Raw genomic sequence first — 19,637 nt, forward strand, 5'->3', positions numbered from 1 at the left:
CCAAATTTACATTTACTGCATATAAGGAAACTTCCAACAGCACCTCCTGCTGTTCACAGTCTTATTATGCGGTCCCGTTTAGTTGTGTCTTGCTAAAGCCTGGTCGGTCTCTCAAGTGTTGGTGCCATGAGAAAATGCATCCAGTACAAGTAGTTGGTAAATGGGAAGGGCATCCAGCCTTAGAAACCAAACCAAATGACATGCACATGTACCAAGTCTTTTGAAGACTGTAGCTTTCAATGAGAGTAACTCAGACTTTGATGACCCTTTCAACCCATACCAACATGGAAAGCAGATTGTCGTAGTCATCATCGTCGCCACCGCTGTCGTCATCTTCATTTAACGTCCAGTGTCCATGCTGGCATGGGTTGGACAGTTTAATCAGGGGTTGCACTAGACTCCAGTCTGATTTGGCATGCTCTCTGTGGCTGGCTGCCCCTCGGGTGCTTTTTAAGTGCCACTGGCGCGGGTGCCAGTATCTGTCATCACTACGATTTCGCTAGGTTTGATGGGTCTTCTACTTGAGCACAACAAAAAACAATGACGATGATTAATAATCCAGAGAAATAATGGAACAAGGGCCTAATTTTTGGCATTCTCCAAGGACACTTACCTCATTAGAATTGGAACTATGTTCAATTCCAGGAGCAATGTTTTGCTTTTCCGGCTTTGTTCAGAAAGGTTCTTGCAGACTTGAAGACAAATATGAACACACTGCAATCAGAAGGCGAAGAGTGGGAAATGGTTACAGCATGGAATAGCATAGTATTGTACATAGTCGCAGGGTGTGGCTGTGTGGTAAGAAGCTTGCTTCTCAACCACATGGTTCTGGGTTCAGTCCCACTGTGTCGTACCTTGGGCAAGTGGCTTCCACAATAGCCTCAGACCGACCAAAGCCTTGTGAGTGGATTTGGTAGACAGAAACTGAAAGACGCTCATCATGTGCGTGTGCATGTGTGTGTGTGTGTGTGTGTGTGTGTGTGTGTGTGTGTATGTATGTATATTTATGTGTGTGTGTGTGTTTGTGTTTGTGTCCCCAGCATTGCTTGACAACCATTGTTGGTGTGTTTACATTAGCAGTTCAGCATAAGTGACCGATAGAATAAGTACTAGGCTTACAAAGAATAAGTCCTGGGGTTGATTTGTTCGACTAAAGGCGGTGCTCCAGCATGGCCACAGTCAAATGACTGGAACAAACAAAAAGAATAAAAGAAAATAAGAATTACCTAACTTACAAGAATATGGTGAAAATTTGCCAAGTGCTGCTATGGACTATCACAACTACAGCCTGATACCACAACTGTTGTCGCTACCACCACTACCATACAATGACTGCAAGACTACTGCTATAACCCTCATTATTACCGCCCAACACTAACTCTAATACCACCACCACCACAACAACTAAAACCTCTGCCACTCCCATCATAACTGCCATCATTGGCACTGCAACCACTACTAATTCTACCACCACCACTACAACATCAACAACAACAGCAACAACAGTGAAATACCATTCACAAGAATAAGAAATTCATGATGGAAATGAAGAAATTGCGGAAAAACAAAACCTGGCTGACCTACCTTGCTACACTTTCTGTCTTCGATGATCTGCAGTATGGAATGGATTGGTTTCTCACGCTTCAGTTCGTCAAGGCCACTGTGGAGGGAGAAGAAGAAGAAGAAGAAGAAGAAGAAGAAGAAGAAGAAGAAGAAGAAGAAGATGACAACTAGTGTCAGCATCATCACCACCATCATCATCATCATCATCATCAACCACCACTACCCTCTCCTGCTCCTCCTCCTTTCCATCACCATCCTCATCACTTCACTTCACTAACCTCCTCAATGCTATTATCGTAACCACCACCACCACCTCCTCAACACACAAAAAAAAGAAAGGAAGATGGACAAAAAGAAGAGGGGAGGCAGAATAAAAGGAAATAGAGGAAGAAGAGGAGGTGAGGGATAGAGAGGAGGCAGAGGTGGAAGGTTAGTAATTATGACAATCTCCACAACCACCACCACCAATAACAACAACAACAACCATCATCTCTGTTACAATTGCCATATCATAACTTTCATCACAACTTTGGCCTCAGTGTTTTGTTTTCCCTTCCTCTTCTTTAACTCTTTCATTGCCAACCCGGCTCAAACTGGCTCTGAGTACAAATGTTTTGTTTTCATAAGTTCTGAATTAAAATCTTCCACCAAACCTTAGTCAGTGTCTGTTCCTAACACTAGCTGAATGATAACTAAATTATTTCACTAAATTCTTTGTTATATTTAAAATTAATTGAAAGAAACACAGAGCATCTCAACAGAAATATGGTAAGGAAAGGGTTAACCTTTTCACAAAACAAAAAGTGGAAGAAAGAGAAATAAATAAAAATTACTATAAATATTTAAAAAATATTACCACAATACCTTTCCAACTTTATAAGAATACAGAACAATGACAAGTATGCTTCCAAGAGATCGTGGTCATCAACATTGACAAATTCTGCTATCAAGTGGGGGCACATGTGAGACTGGAGAAGCAGCAAACTCACCCTGGAATTGAAACAATGGTTTGGAATTACTAGTTAGAGTTAAGGAGATTGTTTATTTTAACATGAAAAATAAATTATTTAACACTAACCCTGGGGTTTTGAAAGCAAACTTAAATTTTTGACACCAAAGTATTTAACATTAAACCTGAAGTTTTGACACCAAACCAAAGTATCTGACATCAAACCTGAAGTTTTTGACACTAAAATAAAGTATTTGCATCAAACCTGAAGTTTTGACACCAAACCAAAATATTTGATATTAAACCTCAAGTTTTTGACACCAAACTGAAGTATTTAACATGAAATCTGAAGTTTTGACACCAAACCAAAGTATTTGACATTAAACGTATGTGCTTGACACCAAACCTGAGGGTTTGAAACCAAACTGAAGTTTTTGACAGCAAAAAACTTTCAACTTTTCAACAAATCTTAGTTGCCTTTTTTTAAAAAGTCCAAACTGAAGCTACTTTTACTGAAGAGTTTTAATTTCCTCAAACCAATGTTCTTTGGATATTAGATCAAAGATTTCGTAATGGACTGAGGTACTTAACACAAAGCCTACATTTAATTTTACACCAAATTTCAGTTTATGTGCATTTTTTTGTGTCTGCTCGTGTCTTGACATTGTAAAAATCACATTTGTTTCCAGTCTTCCATGCAAAATACGTCTGGCTATGGAGAAAGATAACCTTAATTGGAGTGAGGTGAGGGTTGGCAACAGAAAGGGCATCTGGCTGTAGAAAATTTACTGCAATACATTCCATTTGACCCAAGTGGGACATGGAAAAGTGGATGTTAGCCCTTTCACATTTAAGCTGGTCTAGATTTGTTCAACCAGTTTTGTTCAAATCAGCCAGGTCTGGCTTCTCACACCCAACCTACAATGTCATTTTAAAATTAAACAATCACATCAATGAAATCTCAAAACTGAGATAATACATGGATAATTCAAAACAATCATCATCATCATTGTTTAACATCTACCTTCCATGCTAGCATGGGTTGGACGATTTGACTGAGGACTGGTGAACCAGAAGGCTGCACCAGGCTCCAATCTGATTTGGTAGAGTTTCTACAGCTGGAAGCCCTTCCTAACGCCAACCACTCCGAGAGTGTAGTGGATGCTTTTACGTGCCACCGGCACAAGGGCCAGTCAGGCAGTACTGGCAACGGCCACGCTCAAAATGATATTTTTTACATGCTACCTGCAGAGGAGCCAGTCCAGCGGCAGTGGCGACGACCTCGCTTGAATGTTTTGTGAATAAATAAGGATTACATTTGACAGAGAAATCTGAATGTTAAAGGGTTAAACGAGAATTCTGTGAGAGGTCTCAATGTAATAAAATTCAAACTAGACATCAACAGGTTCAATCTCACCATCCATATATATGACTTAATGAAGGACATGGGTTGTTCTTTATTTTCAGATTAATATATTTACACACACACACACACACATGCATGCATGTGCGCAAAGAGCAAGATGTTGAAGAATCATGAGAAGTCTTACGTGATATCATCCTGGCAGAGTGAGTACAACATCTGGCAAACTGATATTTTCATCTGGAAATGAACAGAAAAATTAAATGCATGAGCAAAACAGATCAAGAAATAATGTTAGATTTTGTTAAGCTGGGAACTGTTATAGAGAGCTTTACAAAACTATATTATTAATATTATTCATCGTTACTTGCACACTACAAGACAGATCTGTAATGATGGCTTGCATGGAAAAGCTACGGATTGGTGAAGAGAAGCTGTCAGCTGCAGCTGCGAAAAAGCAAGTCTGACGTAAGGGATCGACAGCCGACAGACCAGAATCCACACAGATGCGACCTACGCAGCCAAGACTGTCATTCTCACATTAGTCTCCATAGCCACGGGAAGCACTGCTCAAGCCGAGCAGCCCAACCAAGACAATAAATGGACGGATGTGATACCCATGGCCAGCCATGACCGATGGTGGCCTTAGAGATCATCATCGTCGTCATCGGCGGCAGCGTTGTATGGTGACAAGATGGCAGAATCATTAGCACACAGGACAAAATGCTTAACAGTATTTCAACCATCACTATGTTCTGAGTTCAGATTCTGCTGCAGTCAACTTTGCCTTTCATCCTTTCGGGGTTGATAAAGTACCAGTGAGACACTGGGGTCGATGTAATCGACTAGTTCCCTCCCCACAAATTTCAGGCCTTGTGCCAATAGTAGTAAGGATTATTATTATTATTATTATTATTTTCATTATTATGTTAAGGCGAAAAGCTGGCAAAATGCTTAGTGGCATTTCGCCCATCTTTGCATTCTGAGTTCAAATCTCACCCAGGCTGACTTTGCATTTCATCGGTTCTGAGGTCAAAGAAAATAAGTACCAGTTACGCACTGGGGTCAATGCAATAAGCTATTCTCCATCTCCAAAATTTCAGGCCTTGTGCCAATAGTAGAAAGGGTTATTATTAAGGGAAGCTGGCAGTCACAAGAGCGTTGAGGTAGCAGGTGATTTTTTTTTTTTTCTATGTTGTACATAGATAAACTTATATCTTCACCAGCAGGAATGCTGGTAAAACAACCTTTGACATTTATTGTGGAAATGCTGCCAATTTTATCAATTCCAAGTAGAATTTCCAGGAAATCCTCTACATGACTAAAATTGGAAACAATGTCATTCGCAAATGTAACAGACCAAAAGGAAAAGAACTCTCCAAAGTGATGCTCAAAGAATTGTTACAGTCTAAATACTAAAACCGAGAAAAGACTAAAAGAATGAAAAAAATTGAAGAAAATAATAATAAAAAATGTTAAGGATTTCAATTTTTACAAAAGTTCTTACTTTGGGTGAAAAAGCACTGTTCAGTAATTTACAAATTGTTAAAAATAACGAGCAAGCAGCACTGGAGCTTTTGTGTTTGTTTTCCATTCTGAAAAAGACAAAAAAAAATATTTGTAATTATTACTTTAACCCTTTCATTACCAATCTGGATGAAACCAGCTCTGGCTCTGAGTACAAATGTCTTGTTTTCAAAAGTTCTGAATTAAAATCTTCCACCAAACCTTAGTCACAATTTATGTTCCTAACACTAGCTGAATGATAACTAAGTTATTTTACTAAATTCTTTGTTATATTTAAAATTATTTGAAAGACACACAGAGCATCTCAACAGAAATATGGTAACAAAAGGGTTAAAATATATATAATAGAGACCCAGCAAGCCAAGTGAGACCTAAATCTAAGGCCTCAGCCAGTCCACTTAGGCGTACCTTCCTTCATTGGACACTAAACTTCACTTGCGAAGACCTGTTGAGGCAAGTGAAATCGAAATCAAGTTAAATTGGACACTAAACTCCACTTGCAATGACCTGTTGAGGCAAGTGAAATCGAAATCGAGTTAAATTCGACGACTGGCACCCATGCCAACATCGTCTCTTTCATTGGACACGAAACTCAGTATACACACACACACAACGTATGAACACATGTATACACACACAATGTATACACACATGCACACATACATGCATGCACATGTATGCACACACACGCATATGCACATGTATACACACACATACATGCATACACACATGTATACACAAAACTCATGCATACATGTATACACACACACAGTCATGCATGCACACACACACACACACTTGGAAGAAAGAGTCAAAGTGTCAAAATATTGGGTTGTCCGGAAAGTTCATGCCGATTTATAGTAGCTTACCTTTCGACTTATTTGCCAAGAAACCACCTCAGTTCTGGGAAGGGTATTTTCTAGTTAAAGGAAAGATGGAGACGCATTGTGCAACAAAATGGTTCATATTTGGTTGATTAAAAATGTAATGGCAAGTATTTATTGACCTTTTTCTTTCCTCTAAAAATCAGCACGAACTTTCCAGACAACCCAATAGTTATTTACCAACGTACCTGTCTGTAAAACTGTGCAAATCTGGAACCAGTTGTAACACTGCTTGGAGGATGGCCTCGTCTTTGTTCTAAGAAACCAGTAAGAAACGGTTATGATATTAGGGAACATGAGTGACAGAAAGAGATGATTAAGGCTTTGTTTATATTGTTCGTTAATTATATGTATGTATGTATGTTTGTATGTGTATATATATATATATATGTTCTTCTATTCTTTTACTTGCTTAACTCATTTGACTGTGGCCATACTGAAGCACTGCCTTTAGTCGACCTCAGGACTTATTCTTTGTAAGTCTAGTACTTATTCTATTGGTCAGTTTTGCCGAACTGCTAAGTTACAGGGACATAAACACACCAACATCGATTGTCAAGCAATCATGGGACACACACACACATATATATACAGATGATGGGCTTCTTTAAGTTTCTGTCTACCAAATCCACTCAAAAAGATTTGGTCAGCCCGAGGCTATAGTAGAAGACACTTGCCCAAGGTGCCACACAGTGGGGCTGAACCTTGAACCATGTGGTTGGGAAACAAACTTCTTACCTCACTATATACATATAGTCCACAGATGACGATTCGATTTATTGTCATTGAGGTTTTGTCTGTTTCCTACCCTTTGACCAGTCTGGCCTGGTAAGACCTGCCTGACGATTTCTCTCCCCGCAGCATAACTCTCCAGGCCAGTGGAGCACACAGGCACTTCATCGCAAGAAGGTACTTGTTGAATTGGCCGTTGACTACACAGCAGTTCTTCCGCCCTTTGGCGGGTCTTATTTTTCGTGCCGCAGGGTGCCCAACAATCACCCTCCTCACCAAGCTTCATGAGGTTGCCAGTTTAGTCGCCAACGACCCAACCGTGCGACAGATTGTGCTGGGTTAGGTACATGGCAAAAAAACAAAAACAAAAAATCAACCATCCCAAAATATAACACTATCTGTTCCAACACACAATTTCACATCAGGAATCTTCAAAAACAAATACATAAACTTTAAAAAAACATAGTTAAATCCAAAACTTACCACTTCTAAAATATTCATTAAAACATTGTAAAGACCATTGCTTTCCATATTACAATAAATACTGGAGGAAAAAAAAGAAAGGAAATAATAATAATAATAATAATAATAATAACAACAATAATAATAATGATAATAATAATAATAATAATGATAATAATAATAATAATAATAAGCCAGACATAGTCTTAATTGAGAAAAAAAGCAAACTATGCTGGACCATAGATATAGTATGCCCTGCTGACAACAAGGTATGCAATAAGGAAGAAAGAAAAGTCGATAGATATGACAGGTTAGCTTGGGAGGTTAAGCAGTTGTGGTCGATGAAAAAGGTGGTAGTAGTACCAATAATTATTGGAGCCCTGGGAACAGTGAGTAAAAATCTTGAGAAGTACATGGAACAAATAGGGGCTGCAATGAGGGTGGAGCATTTGCAGAAAACAGCACTACTTGGAACCACTTGAATACTCCGGAAGGTGCTTGAAAAATAAGGGGTATTACCTTAGTTCACTGGTAGTGAAGATGCTGACACCGTAGTACATCTCTAGCATTAGAAGCTGTGCCAAGGCAATAATAATAAATAATAATAATAATAATATTTTATAAGATTGAGGTAACTCCTCCAGAAGATATAGAAGCAAAAAAAAAAGAAGAGTGCCATTGTTATCAAGTGAACGATATTTCGACATCTCGTGTGTCTTCCACAGGTTCAAAAAATAAACATGTCAATCTACTTCATTTTTGTCAGAGTCAAAAGTCTTGTGTACTGACTCCTCAGCCCTTGTTTGGTGAGTCACTTAAATCAGCTCTGAATGAGCAGATCTATGAACAAGGATGTTGAACTACATTACTATACATCTAATAAACACTTCCCTTGCTTGAGACAGGAAGGTATGATTCGATGGAGATTTAGCTACTACTTCAAGAAGGTCAAGCAGCCACATAATGGTTCCCTTAGCGTCCCACTGGCTCTGGACAGCCAACTGTAGTTCTCAATGTAGAACCACAGAAGAAGATAAGTTGTTTTACAGCAGAGCAACACTTCTCTTGATCTCTTACTTTCTTTCTACATACATACATACATACAGGAAGAAACCTGTGGAAGAAATAGACCCAGGAACCTCATGAGACAAGGAGGCAAGGCTTGATCTTCAGATGCTGGGTTTCACAAAGGTGGTGACAAGTGATCGAGACATATTGGCAATTAGCTGTGCCTCAGAGGACACATCAAGCCAAGCAAAATCGTAGTCGTGGTTAGTGCTAGTGGCACATAAGAGGCATCCACTACACTCTGTGGAATAGTTGCCACGAGGAAGGGCATCCAGACATAGAAGTCAAGCGAAATCAAACAGGGGTCTGATACAGCTCTCCAGCTTACCAGTCCCAGTGCTGGCAGTTCAAGAGCCAAATGAAGGGCAGATTTTCAATCCCAGGATCATCCTGATTCCAAAAGGATATACTATGTCTATGGAAAGCAAATGTAAGCTGAGATACAGGGGTACCAGACAGACAGAATTTCACTTTTATTATTATAGATATACCTCGTGTACTCACCAAGCTTTGGTTGGCCTGGGACTAGAGTAAAAAACACTTGCCCAAGGTGCCAAGGACTGAACCTGAAACAATGTGGTTGTGAAGCAAATTTCTTAACAGCACAGCCACACCTGTGTCTATGATTGACTAAATCTTCAAAGGTAGAGCCCAGGGTAAACACAGTCCAATAGCTGGGACAAATAAAAGAATAGAACAAAAGAATATACCTTCGGTGTTGACAGAGTCCTTTGAGGATTGTTATTAGGGTGTTAAAGATAACCAGGTCTTCTGTGTAGTTTAACAGTTTGAGCAGGCTTTCAGGGTATCTGTGTGCAATGAGTCTCTCAGGATACCTGGCAACAATGAAATTAACAAAAGGATTTTAAAAAAAGGTGGGGTGGGGGGGGGGGGGGGGGTAATCGTTATGTCCACTTTTTCCATGCTTACATGAGTCAGACAGTTTATTGAGGCAGATTTTCTTGGGCCAGATGCCCTTTCTGTCATCAACCCTTATCTGTTTCCAAGCAAGGTAATATTTCCCCCATGGTCAGACAAGTTTTTATACGTGATTTCAAATGAAAGTCATTCATTTACAATTATAGTATAATGTCAACACATACACACATAAATATACTTATTTATACAATGGGCTTCCTTCAGTTTTCATCAACCATTCCGAGAGCACCCATTATGCTCTCGGATTGGTTGGTGTTAGGAACGGCATCCAGCTGTAGAAACCTTGCCAGATCAGATTGGAACCTGGTGCAGCCTTCTGGCTTGCCAGTCCTCAGTCAAATCATGGAAAGTGGACACATGATGATGAAGATGAAACCCATTCACAAGGCTTTGATTGGCCCAGGGCATCAATGGGATTGAACCCAGAACTATGTGGTTAGGAAGCAAACTTCTCAACAACACAGTTATGCTTGTATCTAAAAGTTACCCCTCAAAAATTATGTTAACCTCAAAGTAATTAACGAACAAGAATGTTGTCACCTATTTTTCTGACCAGTGGTCTCATCCTTCTCCTGTCTACTGTTTCACCATTATTATTCTGCTGCCCAATATTGTCACTCATCTTCTACTCCCCAACCCATTGCTCTTCAGCTTCCCTTGATCACTCCCACCCTCTCTTCTGAAATGTGAGTAATCATGTAGCTTCTCTACAGCAAGAAACTTGTTCCGCTTCGGTTCCTTCTCTTATACTTTTCATCTACTTAAATAAAGTTTCCCTTTCTGAGGTTCGTACTCCTGTAAACTGTACAATAACCTTGCTAGTGCTGGTGGCAGGAAAGAAGCACCCAGCACACACAATGTTCAGTGGTTGGCATTGGGGAGACATCCAGCTGTAGAAACGATGTGAAAGCAGACACTGGAGCATGATACAGCTTTTGGGCACATCGGATCCTCTCAAACAATCTGACACACGCCATCTTGGAACACAGATGTTAAATAATGACGATGAGGGAGAGATAGAGAGTGAATAAATGAATACAAGTGTTGGCTGTCATCATGCAGCCCTTATGTTTGTCAGAGCTTGGTGGTTCTTGTTGTGGCCTCTTCATATTAGATGGCTCTAGCCCTCCACATCAGTTATTAGTGAACAGCACTTGATGTGACACATGGTGCATTCGGTTCTCTCTTGTCTGTCATTAACTACGCCTTCTCTCTGTCTGTGACTGTGTGATTGTCTTTTTTTTTTTTTTATAAACTGTGTTTAGCTCACTCACGATTTGACTGATTTGTAATCTACAAGTTTTGATTGGTCAGTATTTTTGCTGGAGTCAGCCAATGAAATTGATGTATAGTTTTTGAAAGTCATTGATAAGTTATACTGTTTTTTCATGACATCATCAGTAAATCTGTTTAACAACTAAGTTATTTTACTAAATTCTTCAGTATTTTCAGAGTTAATTATGACAAAGGCAGTGTATTTCAACAAAAATATGGTAACAAAAGGGTTAAAGTGATCTAAATTCATCAAAATGTCATGCTAATTTATGCTTCAAATCCCCACATAATAAAGGACAAAATCATTAAACTAAATTCTTCATTATTTTCAAAATTAATTGAAACAAAAGCAGTGTATTTGAAAAGAAATATGGGAACAAAAGGGTTAAATTAAAACCTTCTATCAAAATTTCATGCAAATTTAAGTTCCAAATGCCAGCTTAATCATATACAACAATGACAAAATTATTTTGCTAAATTTTTAAGTATTTGCTAAATTAATTGAAACAAAGTCAGTGTATTTCGATAGAAATGAAGTAACAAATGGGGTATTTCATTATTGAATCTACCTTTGTATACAGATACAGTTTATTTTTATGTTATGTCAGAGTCTTTATTTAGCACCAAGGTAATCCCCTAGGGTTCAGTCGCTAAGAATTCAATCCCAAAGCAGGTAACACTGGTTTACATGATTACTAGTAACTAGCAGACAATTTCTGATCTGACCTGATGAGCAACTGACTTTCTAGAAGAGGAGAGAAGGGAAAAAGCAAAGGAGAAGCATTGGACACCTACTTGAGACAGACTTTTGTGTATTTTCCAAGCAAGTTAGCAGTGAGTTTAAGTCCCGACTTGTCCTGTAATAAAAATAGAAAGCAACATTATTGTCATCCAGATCCAGCAAATCTAAGCTCATAGACGTTCCATCTGTGACCATCCTATCTTTTTCTCATCAGATATTGTGTATCTGAGACCACATTATCCATTGTCCACTTCTCTTTATTAAATAACAGGCTGCTATTTCTAGCAAGATTAACAACCATGTAGAGGATCCCACATTGGTTGATGCAGTTAAAAAGATAAGGGAATGGGAAAGGGGGTTAAATTTTTATATAAAGGTTATATTTTAGGGGACAGCTTAGCTGTTTTATTAAGGAAGAGAGGATAATATTTTAAGGAATGACTATTTTAGGTAAGGATGGCTATATTTTAAGGAAAGGCTATATTATAAGGGCAAGGGCTATATACTAAAGGGAGAGCTATATTTTAAGGGAAGAGTTATATGTTAAAGGAGGGATAAATTATAAGGGAAGATTCTATTTTAGAGGAAAGTTATATTTTAAGGGGAGCTTGTATTGTAGGAAAGAGCTATATTTTAAAAGGATCTATATTTTAAGGGGAGGGTTTATTTTAGGAGAGGGCTACATTTTAGGGAAGTGGACTGCTCAAAATTACATGCTGTTGTGTCTAGAAATCGAACCCTAACCACTGGGCCACATGCTAAGGTAAAGGTTGACCTACATCAGGATAGAGGTAGGAAAAAGAGAAAAAGTCTTTTTAGAACAAACATGAAATATATGATAATAGCAACAACAACATCAACACTGAATGACAACAACAATAAGAACAGCAACAACTACAACAAATGACAATTATAGCAAAAAGAAAAATGAAGGAACAAACAATAATAAGTAAAACAATTGTCATGACAAAAACAAGAACAACAAATGACAATGATGGAAACAGCAAAGACAATGGGACAACAACAAATAAAACAACAATAAACAATGACAACAACTTTATGACAAGGAAAAGTCAAAATGAAACCAAAAAAAAAAAAAAGAAGAAAGTAATACGTGTTACCTTGGTGTGTGATCTACAACTTAAAAGGGTAATTACTTTAGGTTATATTTTAGTTTACTTTTCAATTTCTAGAAAACCCTTAACCCTTTCATTACCAATCCGGATGAAACCGGTTCTGGCTCTGAGTACAAATGTCTTCTTTTCAAAAGTTCTGAATTAAAATCTTCCACCAAACCTTAGTCACAATTTATGTTCCTAACACTAGCTGAATGATAACTAAGTTATTTTACTAAATTCTTTGTTATATTTAAAATTAATTGAAAGAAACACAGAGCATCTCAACAGAAATATGATAACAAAAGGGTTAAAATATATAATAGAGAAACAATTCTTAATCCTTTTGATACCAACCCAGCTGAAACCACCTCTGGCTCTGAGTACAAATGTCTTCTTTTCAAAAGTTCTGAATTAAAATCTTCCACCAAACCTTAGTCACAATTTATGTTCCTAACGCTAGCTGAATGATAACTAAGTTATTTTACTAAATTCTTTGTTATATTTAAAATAATTGAAAGAAACACAGAGCATCTCAAAATAAATACAGTAACAAAAGGGTTAAGATGTTAGCTAAAGATTTTTACAATGTGATAAGCAATGAGAATAAAGCAGTTCATTTTTATGAAGAAATGGCCTTGCAAAACTCGCAGCTGCCAAACTTGTGTGATCTACATGCTTATTTTAATTATCATATTGTTTATTCTTGGTTTCTTATTATCATTTAGTGGAGGCGCAATGGCCCAGTGGTTAAGGCAGCGGACTCGCGGTCATAGGATCGCAGTTTCGATTCCCAGACCGGGCATTGTGAGTGTTTATTGAGCGAAAACACCTAAAACTCCACGAGGCTCCGGCAGGGGATGGTGGCGAACCCTGCTGTACTCTTTCATCACAACTTTCTCTCTCTCTTACTTCCTGTTTCTGTTGTGCCTGTAATTCAAAGGGTCAGCCTTGTCACACTGTGTCACGCTGAATATCCCCGAGAACTACGTTAAGGGTACACGTGTCTGTAGAGTGCTCAACCACTTGCACGTTAATTTCACGAGCAGACTGTTCCGTTGATCGGATCAACTGGAACCCTCGACGTCGTAAGCGACGGAGTGCCAACAACACCTTATTATCATTTACAAAGACATAAATGAAACATAGTTTTATTATTATTATTATTAAAAAGTAAGAATGTTGAAAAAATACCTTTACAATGCTAAATATGTACAAAAGAATTTATAAAAAATTTGTATAGCAATTTGATAATTTGAATAACTTTATCAATGAATTGAGTGAACATCTGCTAGAAATGCAAGAACATCTTAAGGGTTTTTAGAAATTGAAAAGTAAACTAAAAAGTGACAAAGTGTTCACTCTTTAAGTTATAGATCACGTACCAAAGTAGCATCAGGCAATACCATCTTGGTGTTATTTGAACTTACTTCCTTCCAATACAGGACACAGCATATTGTGACAAGCTTGTCAGCCGAAGGAGTGAATATCTGGAAAGCTGTTTCGGACTCTTCAAACACCGGCTTTAAAAAATTAGAAATAAAAAAACAAAATACATAAATTCATACAGTGGGGTCCTACATATACAAACATAATCTATTTCTTCACCTTGGTCATTAACCAAATTGTTTGTTACATGAATAACTGAAATACATATAAATAGAGGTAATCTATTCCATGTCACACCCAACTGCACAGGTAATGGGGAATGGTATGGAGAGTCTGAGAATTAGGCCTTGGCATATGTATGTATTATTAAGCTGGAACACAATTAACACAAATTAACATTTTGATGGAAGACTATAATTTAGATCACTTTTAAAACAGTAAGTTTGTATCCCAGGACCAAGGACAGTCTCATGTAGGCTGGTATTAGGATAGGTTAAAAATATGGAGCACACATATATGACAGGAATTAAGTGGTGGCTTGAAGTAATCTCACCTGAACATAACCATCTCTGGACACTGCTTTCTTCCAGTTGACCAACTGCTGACCCACACTGTGGTTATTATTATTATTATTATTATTATTATTATTATTATTATTATTATTATTATCAGCATCAACATCATCATCATCATCATCATCATTACAGTCTTCAGAGCCAGCTGTTGCTGTATTATCCAGCAGTTCTACAGCATACGATGGATAGCCATCTGTTTCAACATCATCCTTTCCAATGATGTCATTGTCATTATTGTTTGGTGCACAGGGTGACACAACCTGAAACAGCAAGAGGAACACTACATCATTATCATCATGCTACCACCACCGCCACTGCCACTACCATCATTCACCACTACCACCACCACCACCGTCACCCCTACCATCATTTCCACCACAATCACTACTACCATCACCAGCATCACCCCCACACAACACACTTCCATATCCACCACCACTACATCATTTTTCCCATCACTAGCACACCCATCATCATAATCACTATTATCGTCTTCTTCACAGTTGCCACCACTAACGACATCATCATCATCATCATCACTACCTGTCCCATCATCATCACAGCCAATGTTATTATCATCTCCTCCACTCGCACCATTTACTCAACTGTGCTTCATAACAGAAAAAGAAACATCAACTGGATCGGTTTCAAACCTGTGTTAGGACTTCATCAGCAACCATATACATGCTCCAACTGTCTGTGTCTGGGGAGATATCACTTGTGAACCCAGTATTAACACGGTCTTAAGTAAATCAGAGAGATTAAGTTTGTGAGGTAGTGGATTTAGACCAAAGAGCATGTAAGTTTTGAAAAAGAAGATGATCTCCTGTGTGCCAGTGGGTGTGAGTGATAGGGGATCTGGTGTTGGGAGCTAAGCTGGAGACCAAGAGACATTGAGTAGAGAAATCAGCTGAGCAGAAATGGCAAGAGACAGGTGACCTGTTTCCAAGACAGATGTTTCTGATGTCCTCTGCAAATCTGTCAGACAATCAATAGCCATATTTGTCAAATGTGGATCAAATTACAGGGGAAAACACCAGAGCACACATATATAGCATTTAAACTGGCCATATCCAGTTCAAATATTCCACCGCTTGCAAGTTACTTGATGACCCCCAGTCCACACTGTCAAGTTGGTGTTTGGAAGAGCATCCGCCTGTAAAAACCATGCCAAAAAACAGGCCTCAAAAAAAAAAAAAAAACAGGTACCAGTGCCACATAAAAGGCACTCAGTCCATTCTGCAAAATGGTTGGCATTAGGAAAGGCATTCAAAACCCTGCCAAAACAGACAGTGAAGCCTGGTACAGTCTTCTGCCTAGCCAGCTCCTGTTAAACGATCCAGCATGGAAAATGGACATTAAATGATGATGATGATGATGCACATGCTCAAACCAACCAGATCCAGCTTCTCATACCGACACTACATTGTCATTTTAAAAATAAACAATCATACTGAAACCACAAAGTAACAAGATAATGCATGATTAATTCAAAACATTTGACAGAGTAATCTGAATGCTAAAGGGTTAAAAAACATAAACCCTTGGTTCGAAGGTGGAATATGAGGCTATGGGAATTCATGTGGACAATTTTAGCAATACAGAGGTTGAAATATGCTTACCTTTAGGGTCAAGATTTTGTTCTGTCCATCAAGGGATTGTGTGAGATTGGTAAACAATTCTGAGCTTTCACTGAATGAATGGCCTGTGTAGCAGGGCATGAATAAATGGATATATACACAGAGGAATTATTTAACGATCACTACCATCACAATAATAATAATAACAACAACAATAATATTAATAATCCTTTCTGCTATAGGTACAAGGCCTGAAATTTGTGGGGAGGGAGTAAGCTAATCATATCGACTGCTACTTAATTTATAAACTCCGAAAGGATGAAAGGCAAAGTCAACCTTGGCAGAATTTGAACTCAGAACATAGAGACGGATGAAATGCCACTAAGCTTTTCACCCAGCAAGCTAACAGTTCTGCCAGCTTGCTGCCCTAATAATAATGATAATGATAATAATAAAGGATTCAAATTTTGGCACAAGACCTGCAATTTTGAGAGAGGGGCTAAGTCAATTACATCAACTCCAGTGCATAGCAGGTACTTATTTTATCAACCCCAACAATTTCTAATGTAGCCTGAAGGAGAAGGTTAAACTCAGAACTTAAAAATATATAAACTAATGAACACTAGCATATAAATGGTATTAGATTAATTGAACCCCTTAAGTGACAAAAGAAAAAATGGATAAATAAAAAAAAATTTTAATGGGCAATGCTAACTTTATCCCACGTGGGTGGGATTTGAACTCAGGAAATCTTGAAATGGAACATAAAACAGAAAACCAATAAAAGAAAGTAAAGAAGCAGTGTTAATAGTTTACCTGGCACTGGGCTGATATGAGCCAGGTGGCACCTGATCGCCTGAGCAGGGAGGCACATGAGCTGCTGTGACATGGTTCGAAGATCACTCAGTGGCACCGTGCCACAGTAACCATGGTCGACAAAATGGACATCGGCTTCGCTGTCAGTCACCTTCGTCAGCCGTACTCTGTGCCACCTGAATGTGGAAGGAGACACAGTTGTGGCATTTCATTATCAGTGTATAAAATTATCATTTGACTTATATACTTATTTCTTATACACTTTCTCCTCAACTTACGACCTACCTGACTTATGACCATCCACACTTAAGACCACAAAAAATAGAAAATCCATTTTCGGACATTGGGCAGCCGCACGTATGACAATTATGGCAGCATCTGGCAACCCCTCAGATTACTGCCAGCCACTGTCTCTCACTCAGTTGCTCTCAAGCATCAGTTGCATTTGAATGAAAATAGTATTGAATGAAAATAGTATTGAATGAAAATAGTATTGAATGAAAATAGTATTGAATGAAAATAGTATTGAATGAAAATAGTATTGAATGAAAATAGTATTGAATGAAAATAGTATTGAATGAAAATAGTACATTGGCCTGAGGTTATAGTAGAAGATGGCTCATCAGTCATCCTCCAAAAGATCAATTTCATGCTTATAACGAGGATAGGAGGCCGGTGCCCACCCCTACTCATTTAATGAGACCTAGACTACATAGTCAGACAGAGAGTGACCTCTTTCACTTACAGAGAATCAGACCAGATGGCCAAACAGTGCAGTCCTTCTGTCCAGTCACGTTTCGGTTGAGGTTTAGTTTCTTTCCGAACACTCTCCTGAATCTTCTCCATCAATTCGCTGAGGCTGCATGTAAAAGGAGAGAAAGAGTGTCGTAAATTAGATAAGAGAGATAGAGAGAGAGAGAGAGAGAGAGAGAGAGAGAGAGAGAGAGAGAGAGAGAGATGGAGAGAGAGAGAGAGAGAGAGAGAGAGAGAGAGAGAGAGATGGAGAGAGAGAGAGAGAGAGAGTAAGATTTACATAAGCATCTATTAAGTAAGAGAGGACTTGAAACTTGGAACCTAAAGCTGGAAGTATTTGGTCTGATACACAAACAACAACAACAATAATAATTTTTGTTGTGATCATAATCCATTCTACCATAGGCAAAGGGGTTGAAATTTTGCAGGAGGGGTTAAGTCAGTCGTGTTGACTCCAGAAATTAATTGATACTTGTTTTATTGATTCTGGAACGATAAAAGGCTAAGTCAACTGTGGCAGAATCCGAACTCCAAAAGAAAAGGCAGAGAAAACATCACTAAGCATTTTGTCCAATGTGTTAACCCTTTCGTTACCATATTTAATAATAATAATAATAATAATAATAAAAGTTAACAACCCACCTATTTAGTTTGTCCACTTTCTGAACAAAGAAATGACCAGGATGGACAATGTATGAAATCACAACATTTTGGTTAGATTCTTCTGGAACCAGCGGCTCTGAGGTAAGATCACTTTCCCAACCAGTTACTCTGTTCAGGAGAAAACAGAAATGAAACACAATAACAACACCAATGCACAAAGCAATACAACTCACTGGTATATAATATACATTTTTCCCTCATAAGAACATCTCGAAAAGAACCCCCTGCAAAGTTGGACCTCCTAAAACCTTTAATGCATTGAAAAAATTTCTTTCCTCAATATATGAGTGGTAGCCATTCGGCTGTGTCTAAGATGCTGAGAATCTGAAGAGAGCAATGGTAGTTTTGCATCAGTAAACTGCGAATTCAGTAAAGGCACAGCAACAATGTGACATAAGTTAAGAAGAGTTCTTAATGGAATATATATATGTGTGTATAGACACCGATAAAACAAGTGCCAGGCTAAAAGCAAGTAAAAAGTACCGTGGTCGATTTGTTCGACTGAGATTCTTCGAGATGGCACCCCAGCATGGGCATGGTTCAGCCCACATGGATTGAAACAAGTAAAAGATATATACATACACATCAGCAGCACACACACACAAACGCGCGCGTGCGCACAAAACACACGCACAACACACACTCACATATGCGCATGTGCATGTATGTGCACACACACACACACACGTACACATGCAAGCAAGCAAACACATGTATCTAGGGGCAGATGTATAGTTTGGTTAAAAATCTTCCGGCAACACGGCTGGAAAAAGACAAAGAAATATTTCTTTTTATATTTTCACTGACCTTGTCTTGGCTATGATGGAGGGTTTCTCATCAGGGAGGTACTTCTTAAATTTCTCTCGAAGAAGGACCAAGTGCTAAAAGTAGAAGGCAAGAGTATAAGCAACAAAAATAAACATGCAACAACAAAATATGAATCAATGAGGAAACCACCACATACTCACTCAACTTGCAAGAAATAGCAGCTAAGTTTCCCTCAAAACATACCCTAATCTGATCACAGGCTCACTTAATACTCTTAAGTTATAGATTTGAATTTTGTAGACAAGGTCAGAACAGTACTGGAGAGGTATTTTTCATCATAGACAATTGAATTTTGGAAGAGAAGCCTTGCAAGTCTACAGGATAGATGGAAGAGCGTTGTGGAAAATGAAGGAGAGTATATTTGAGATTAAAAAAGAACTTTATCTTCATTTTGAAAAACAAAAGAAGTATAAA

At 38.4% G+C, this 19,637-nt stretch overlaps 1 protein-coding gene across 4 annotated transcripts in view; it reads right to left on the reverse strand.

The window, feature by feature from the left end:
- LOC106875569 (uncharacterized) overlaps positions 1-19,637 on the reverse strand; it is a 92,056-nt gene that overhangs the window by 8,564 nt on the left and 63,855 nt on the right. For 3 of the 4 annotated variants that reach the window (XM_089338456.1, XM_089338455.1, XM_089338457.1), the window contains exons 30-45: positions 19,203-19,276; positions 18,375-18,503; positions 17,725-17,838; positions 16,980-17,155; positions 16,206-16,288; positions 14,562-14,843; positions 14,005-14,142; positions 11,558-11,619; positions 9,259-9,384; positions 7,502-7,562; positions 6,475-6,542; positions 5,383-5,470; positions 4,063-4,115; positions 2,428-2,553; positions 1,585-1,660; positions 614-714 (exon numbers count right to left, since the gene is read on the reverse strand). In XM_089338456.1, coding sequence (XP_089194582.1) covers positions 614-714; positions 1,585-1,660; positions 2,428-2,553; positions 4,063-4,115; positions 5,383-5,470; positions 6,475-6,542; positions 7,502-7,562; positions 9,259-9,384; positions 11,558-11,619; positions 14,005-14,142; positions 14,562-14,843; positions 16,206-16,288; positions 16,980-17,155; positions 17,725-17,838; positions 18,375-18,503; positions 19,203-19,276 — 1,757 coding nt within the window. The remainder of the gene's footprint in view (positions 1-613; positions 715-1,584; positions 1,661-2,427; positions 2,554-4,062; positions 4,116-5,382; positions 5,471-6,474; positions 6,543-7,501; positions 7,563-9,258; positions 9,385-11,557; positions 11,620-14,004; positions 14,143-14,561; positions 14,844-16,205; positions 16,289-16,979; positions 17,156-17,724; positions 17,839-18,374; positions 18,504-19,202; positions 19,277-19,637) is intronic. The other variant, XM_089338458.1, reaches the window with a different exon arrangement.

Source organism: Octopus bimaculoides, chromosome 20 (genome assembly GCF_046866305.1).
Source record: "Octopus bimaculoides isolate indiv1 chromosome 20, ASM4686630v1, whole genome shotgun sequence".
In the NCBI taxonomy this organism is placed as follows: Eukaryota; Metazoa; Mollusca; class Cephalopoda; order Octopoda; family Octopodidae; genus Octopus; species Octopus bimaculoides.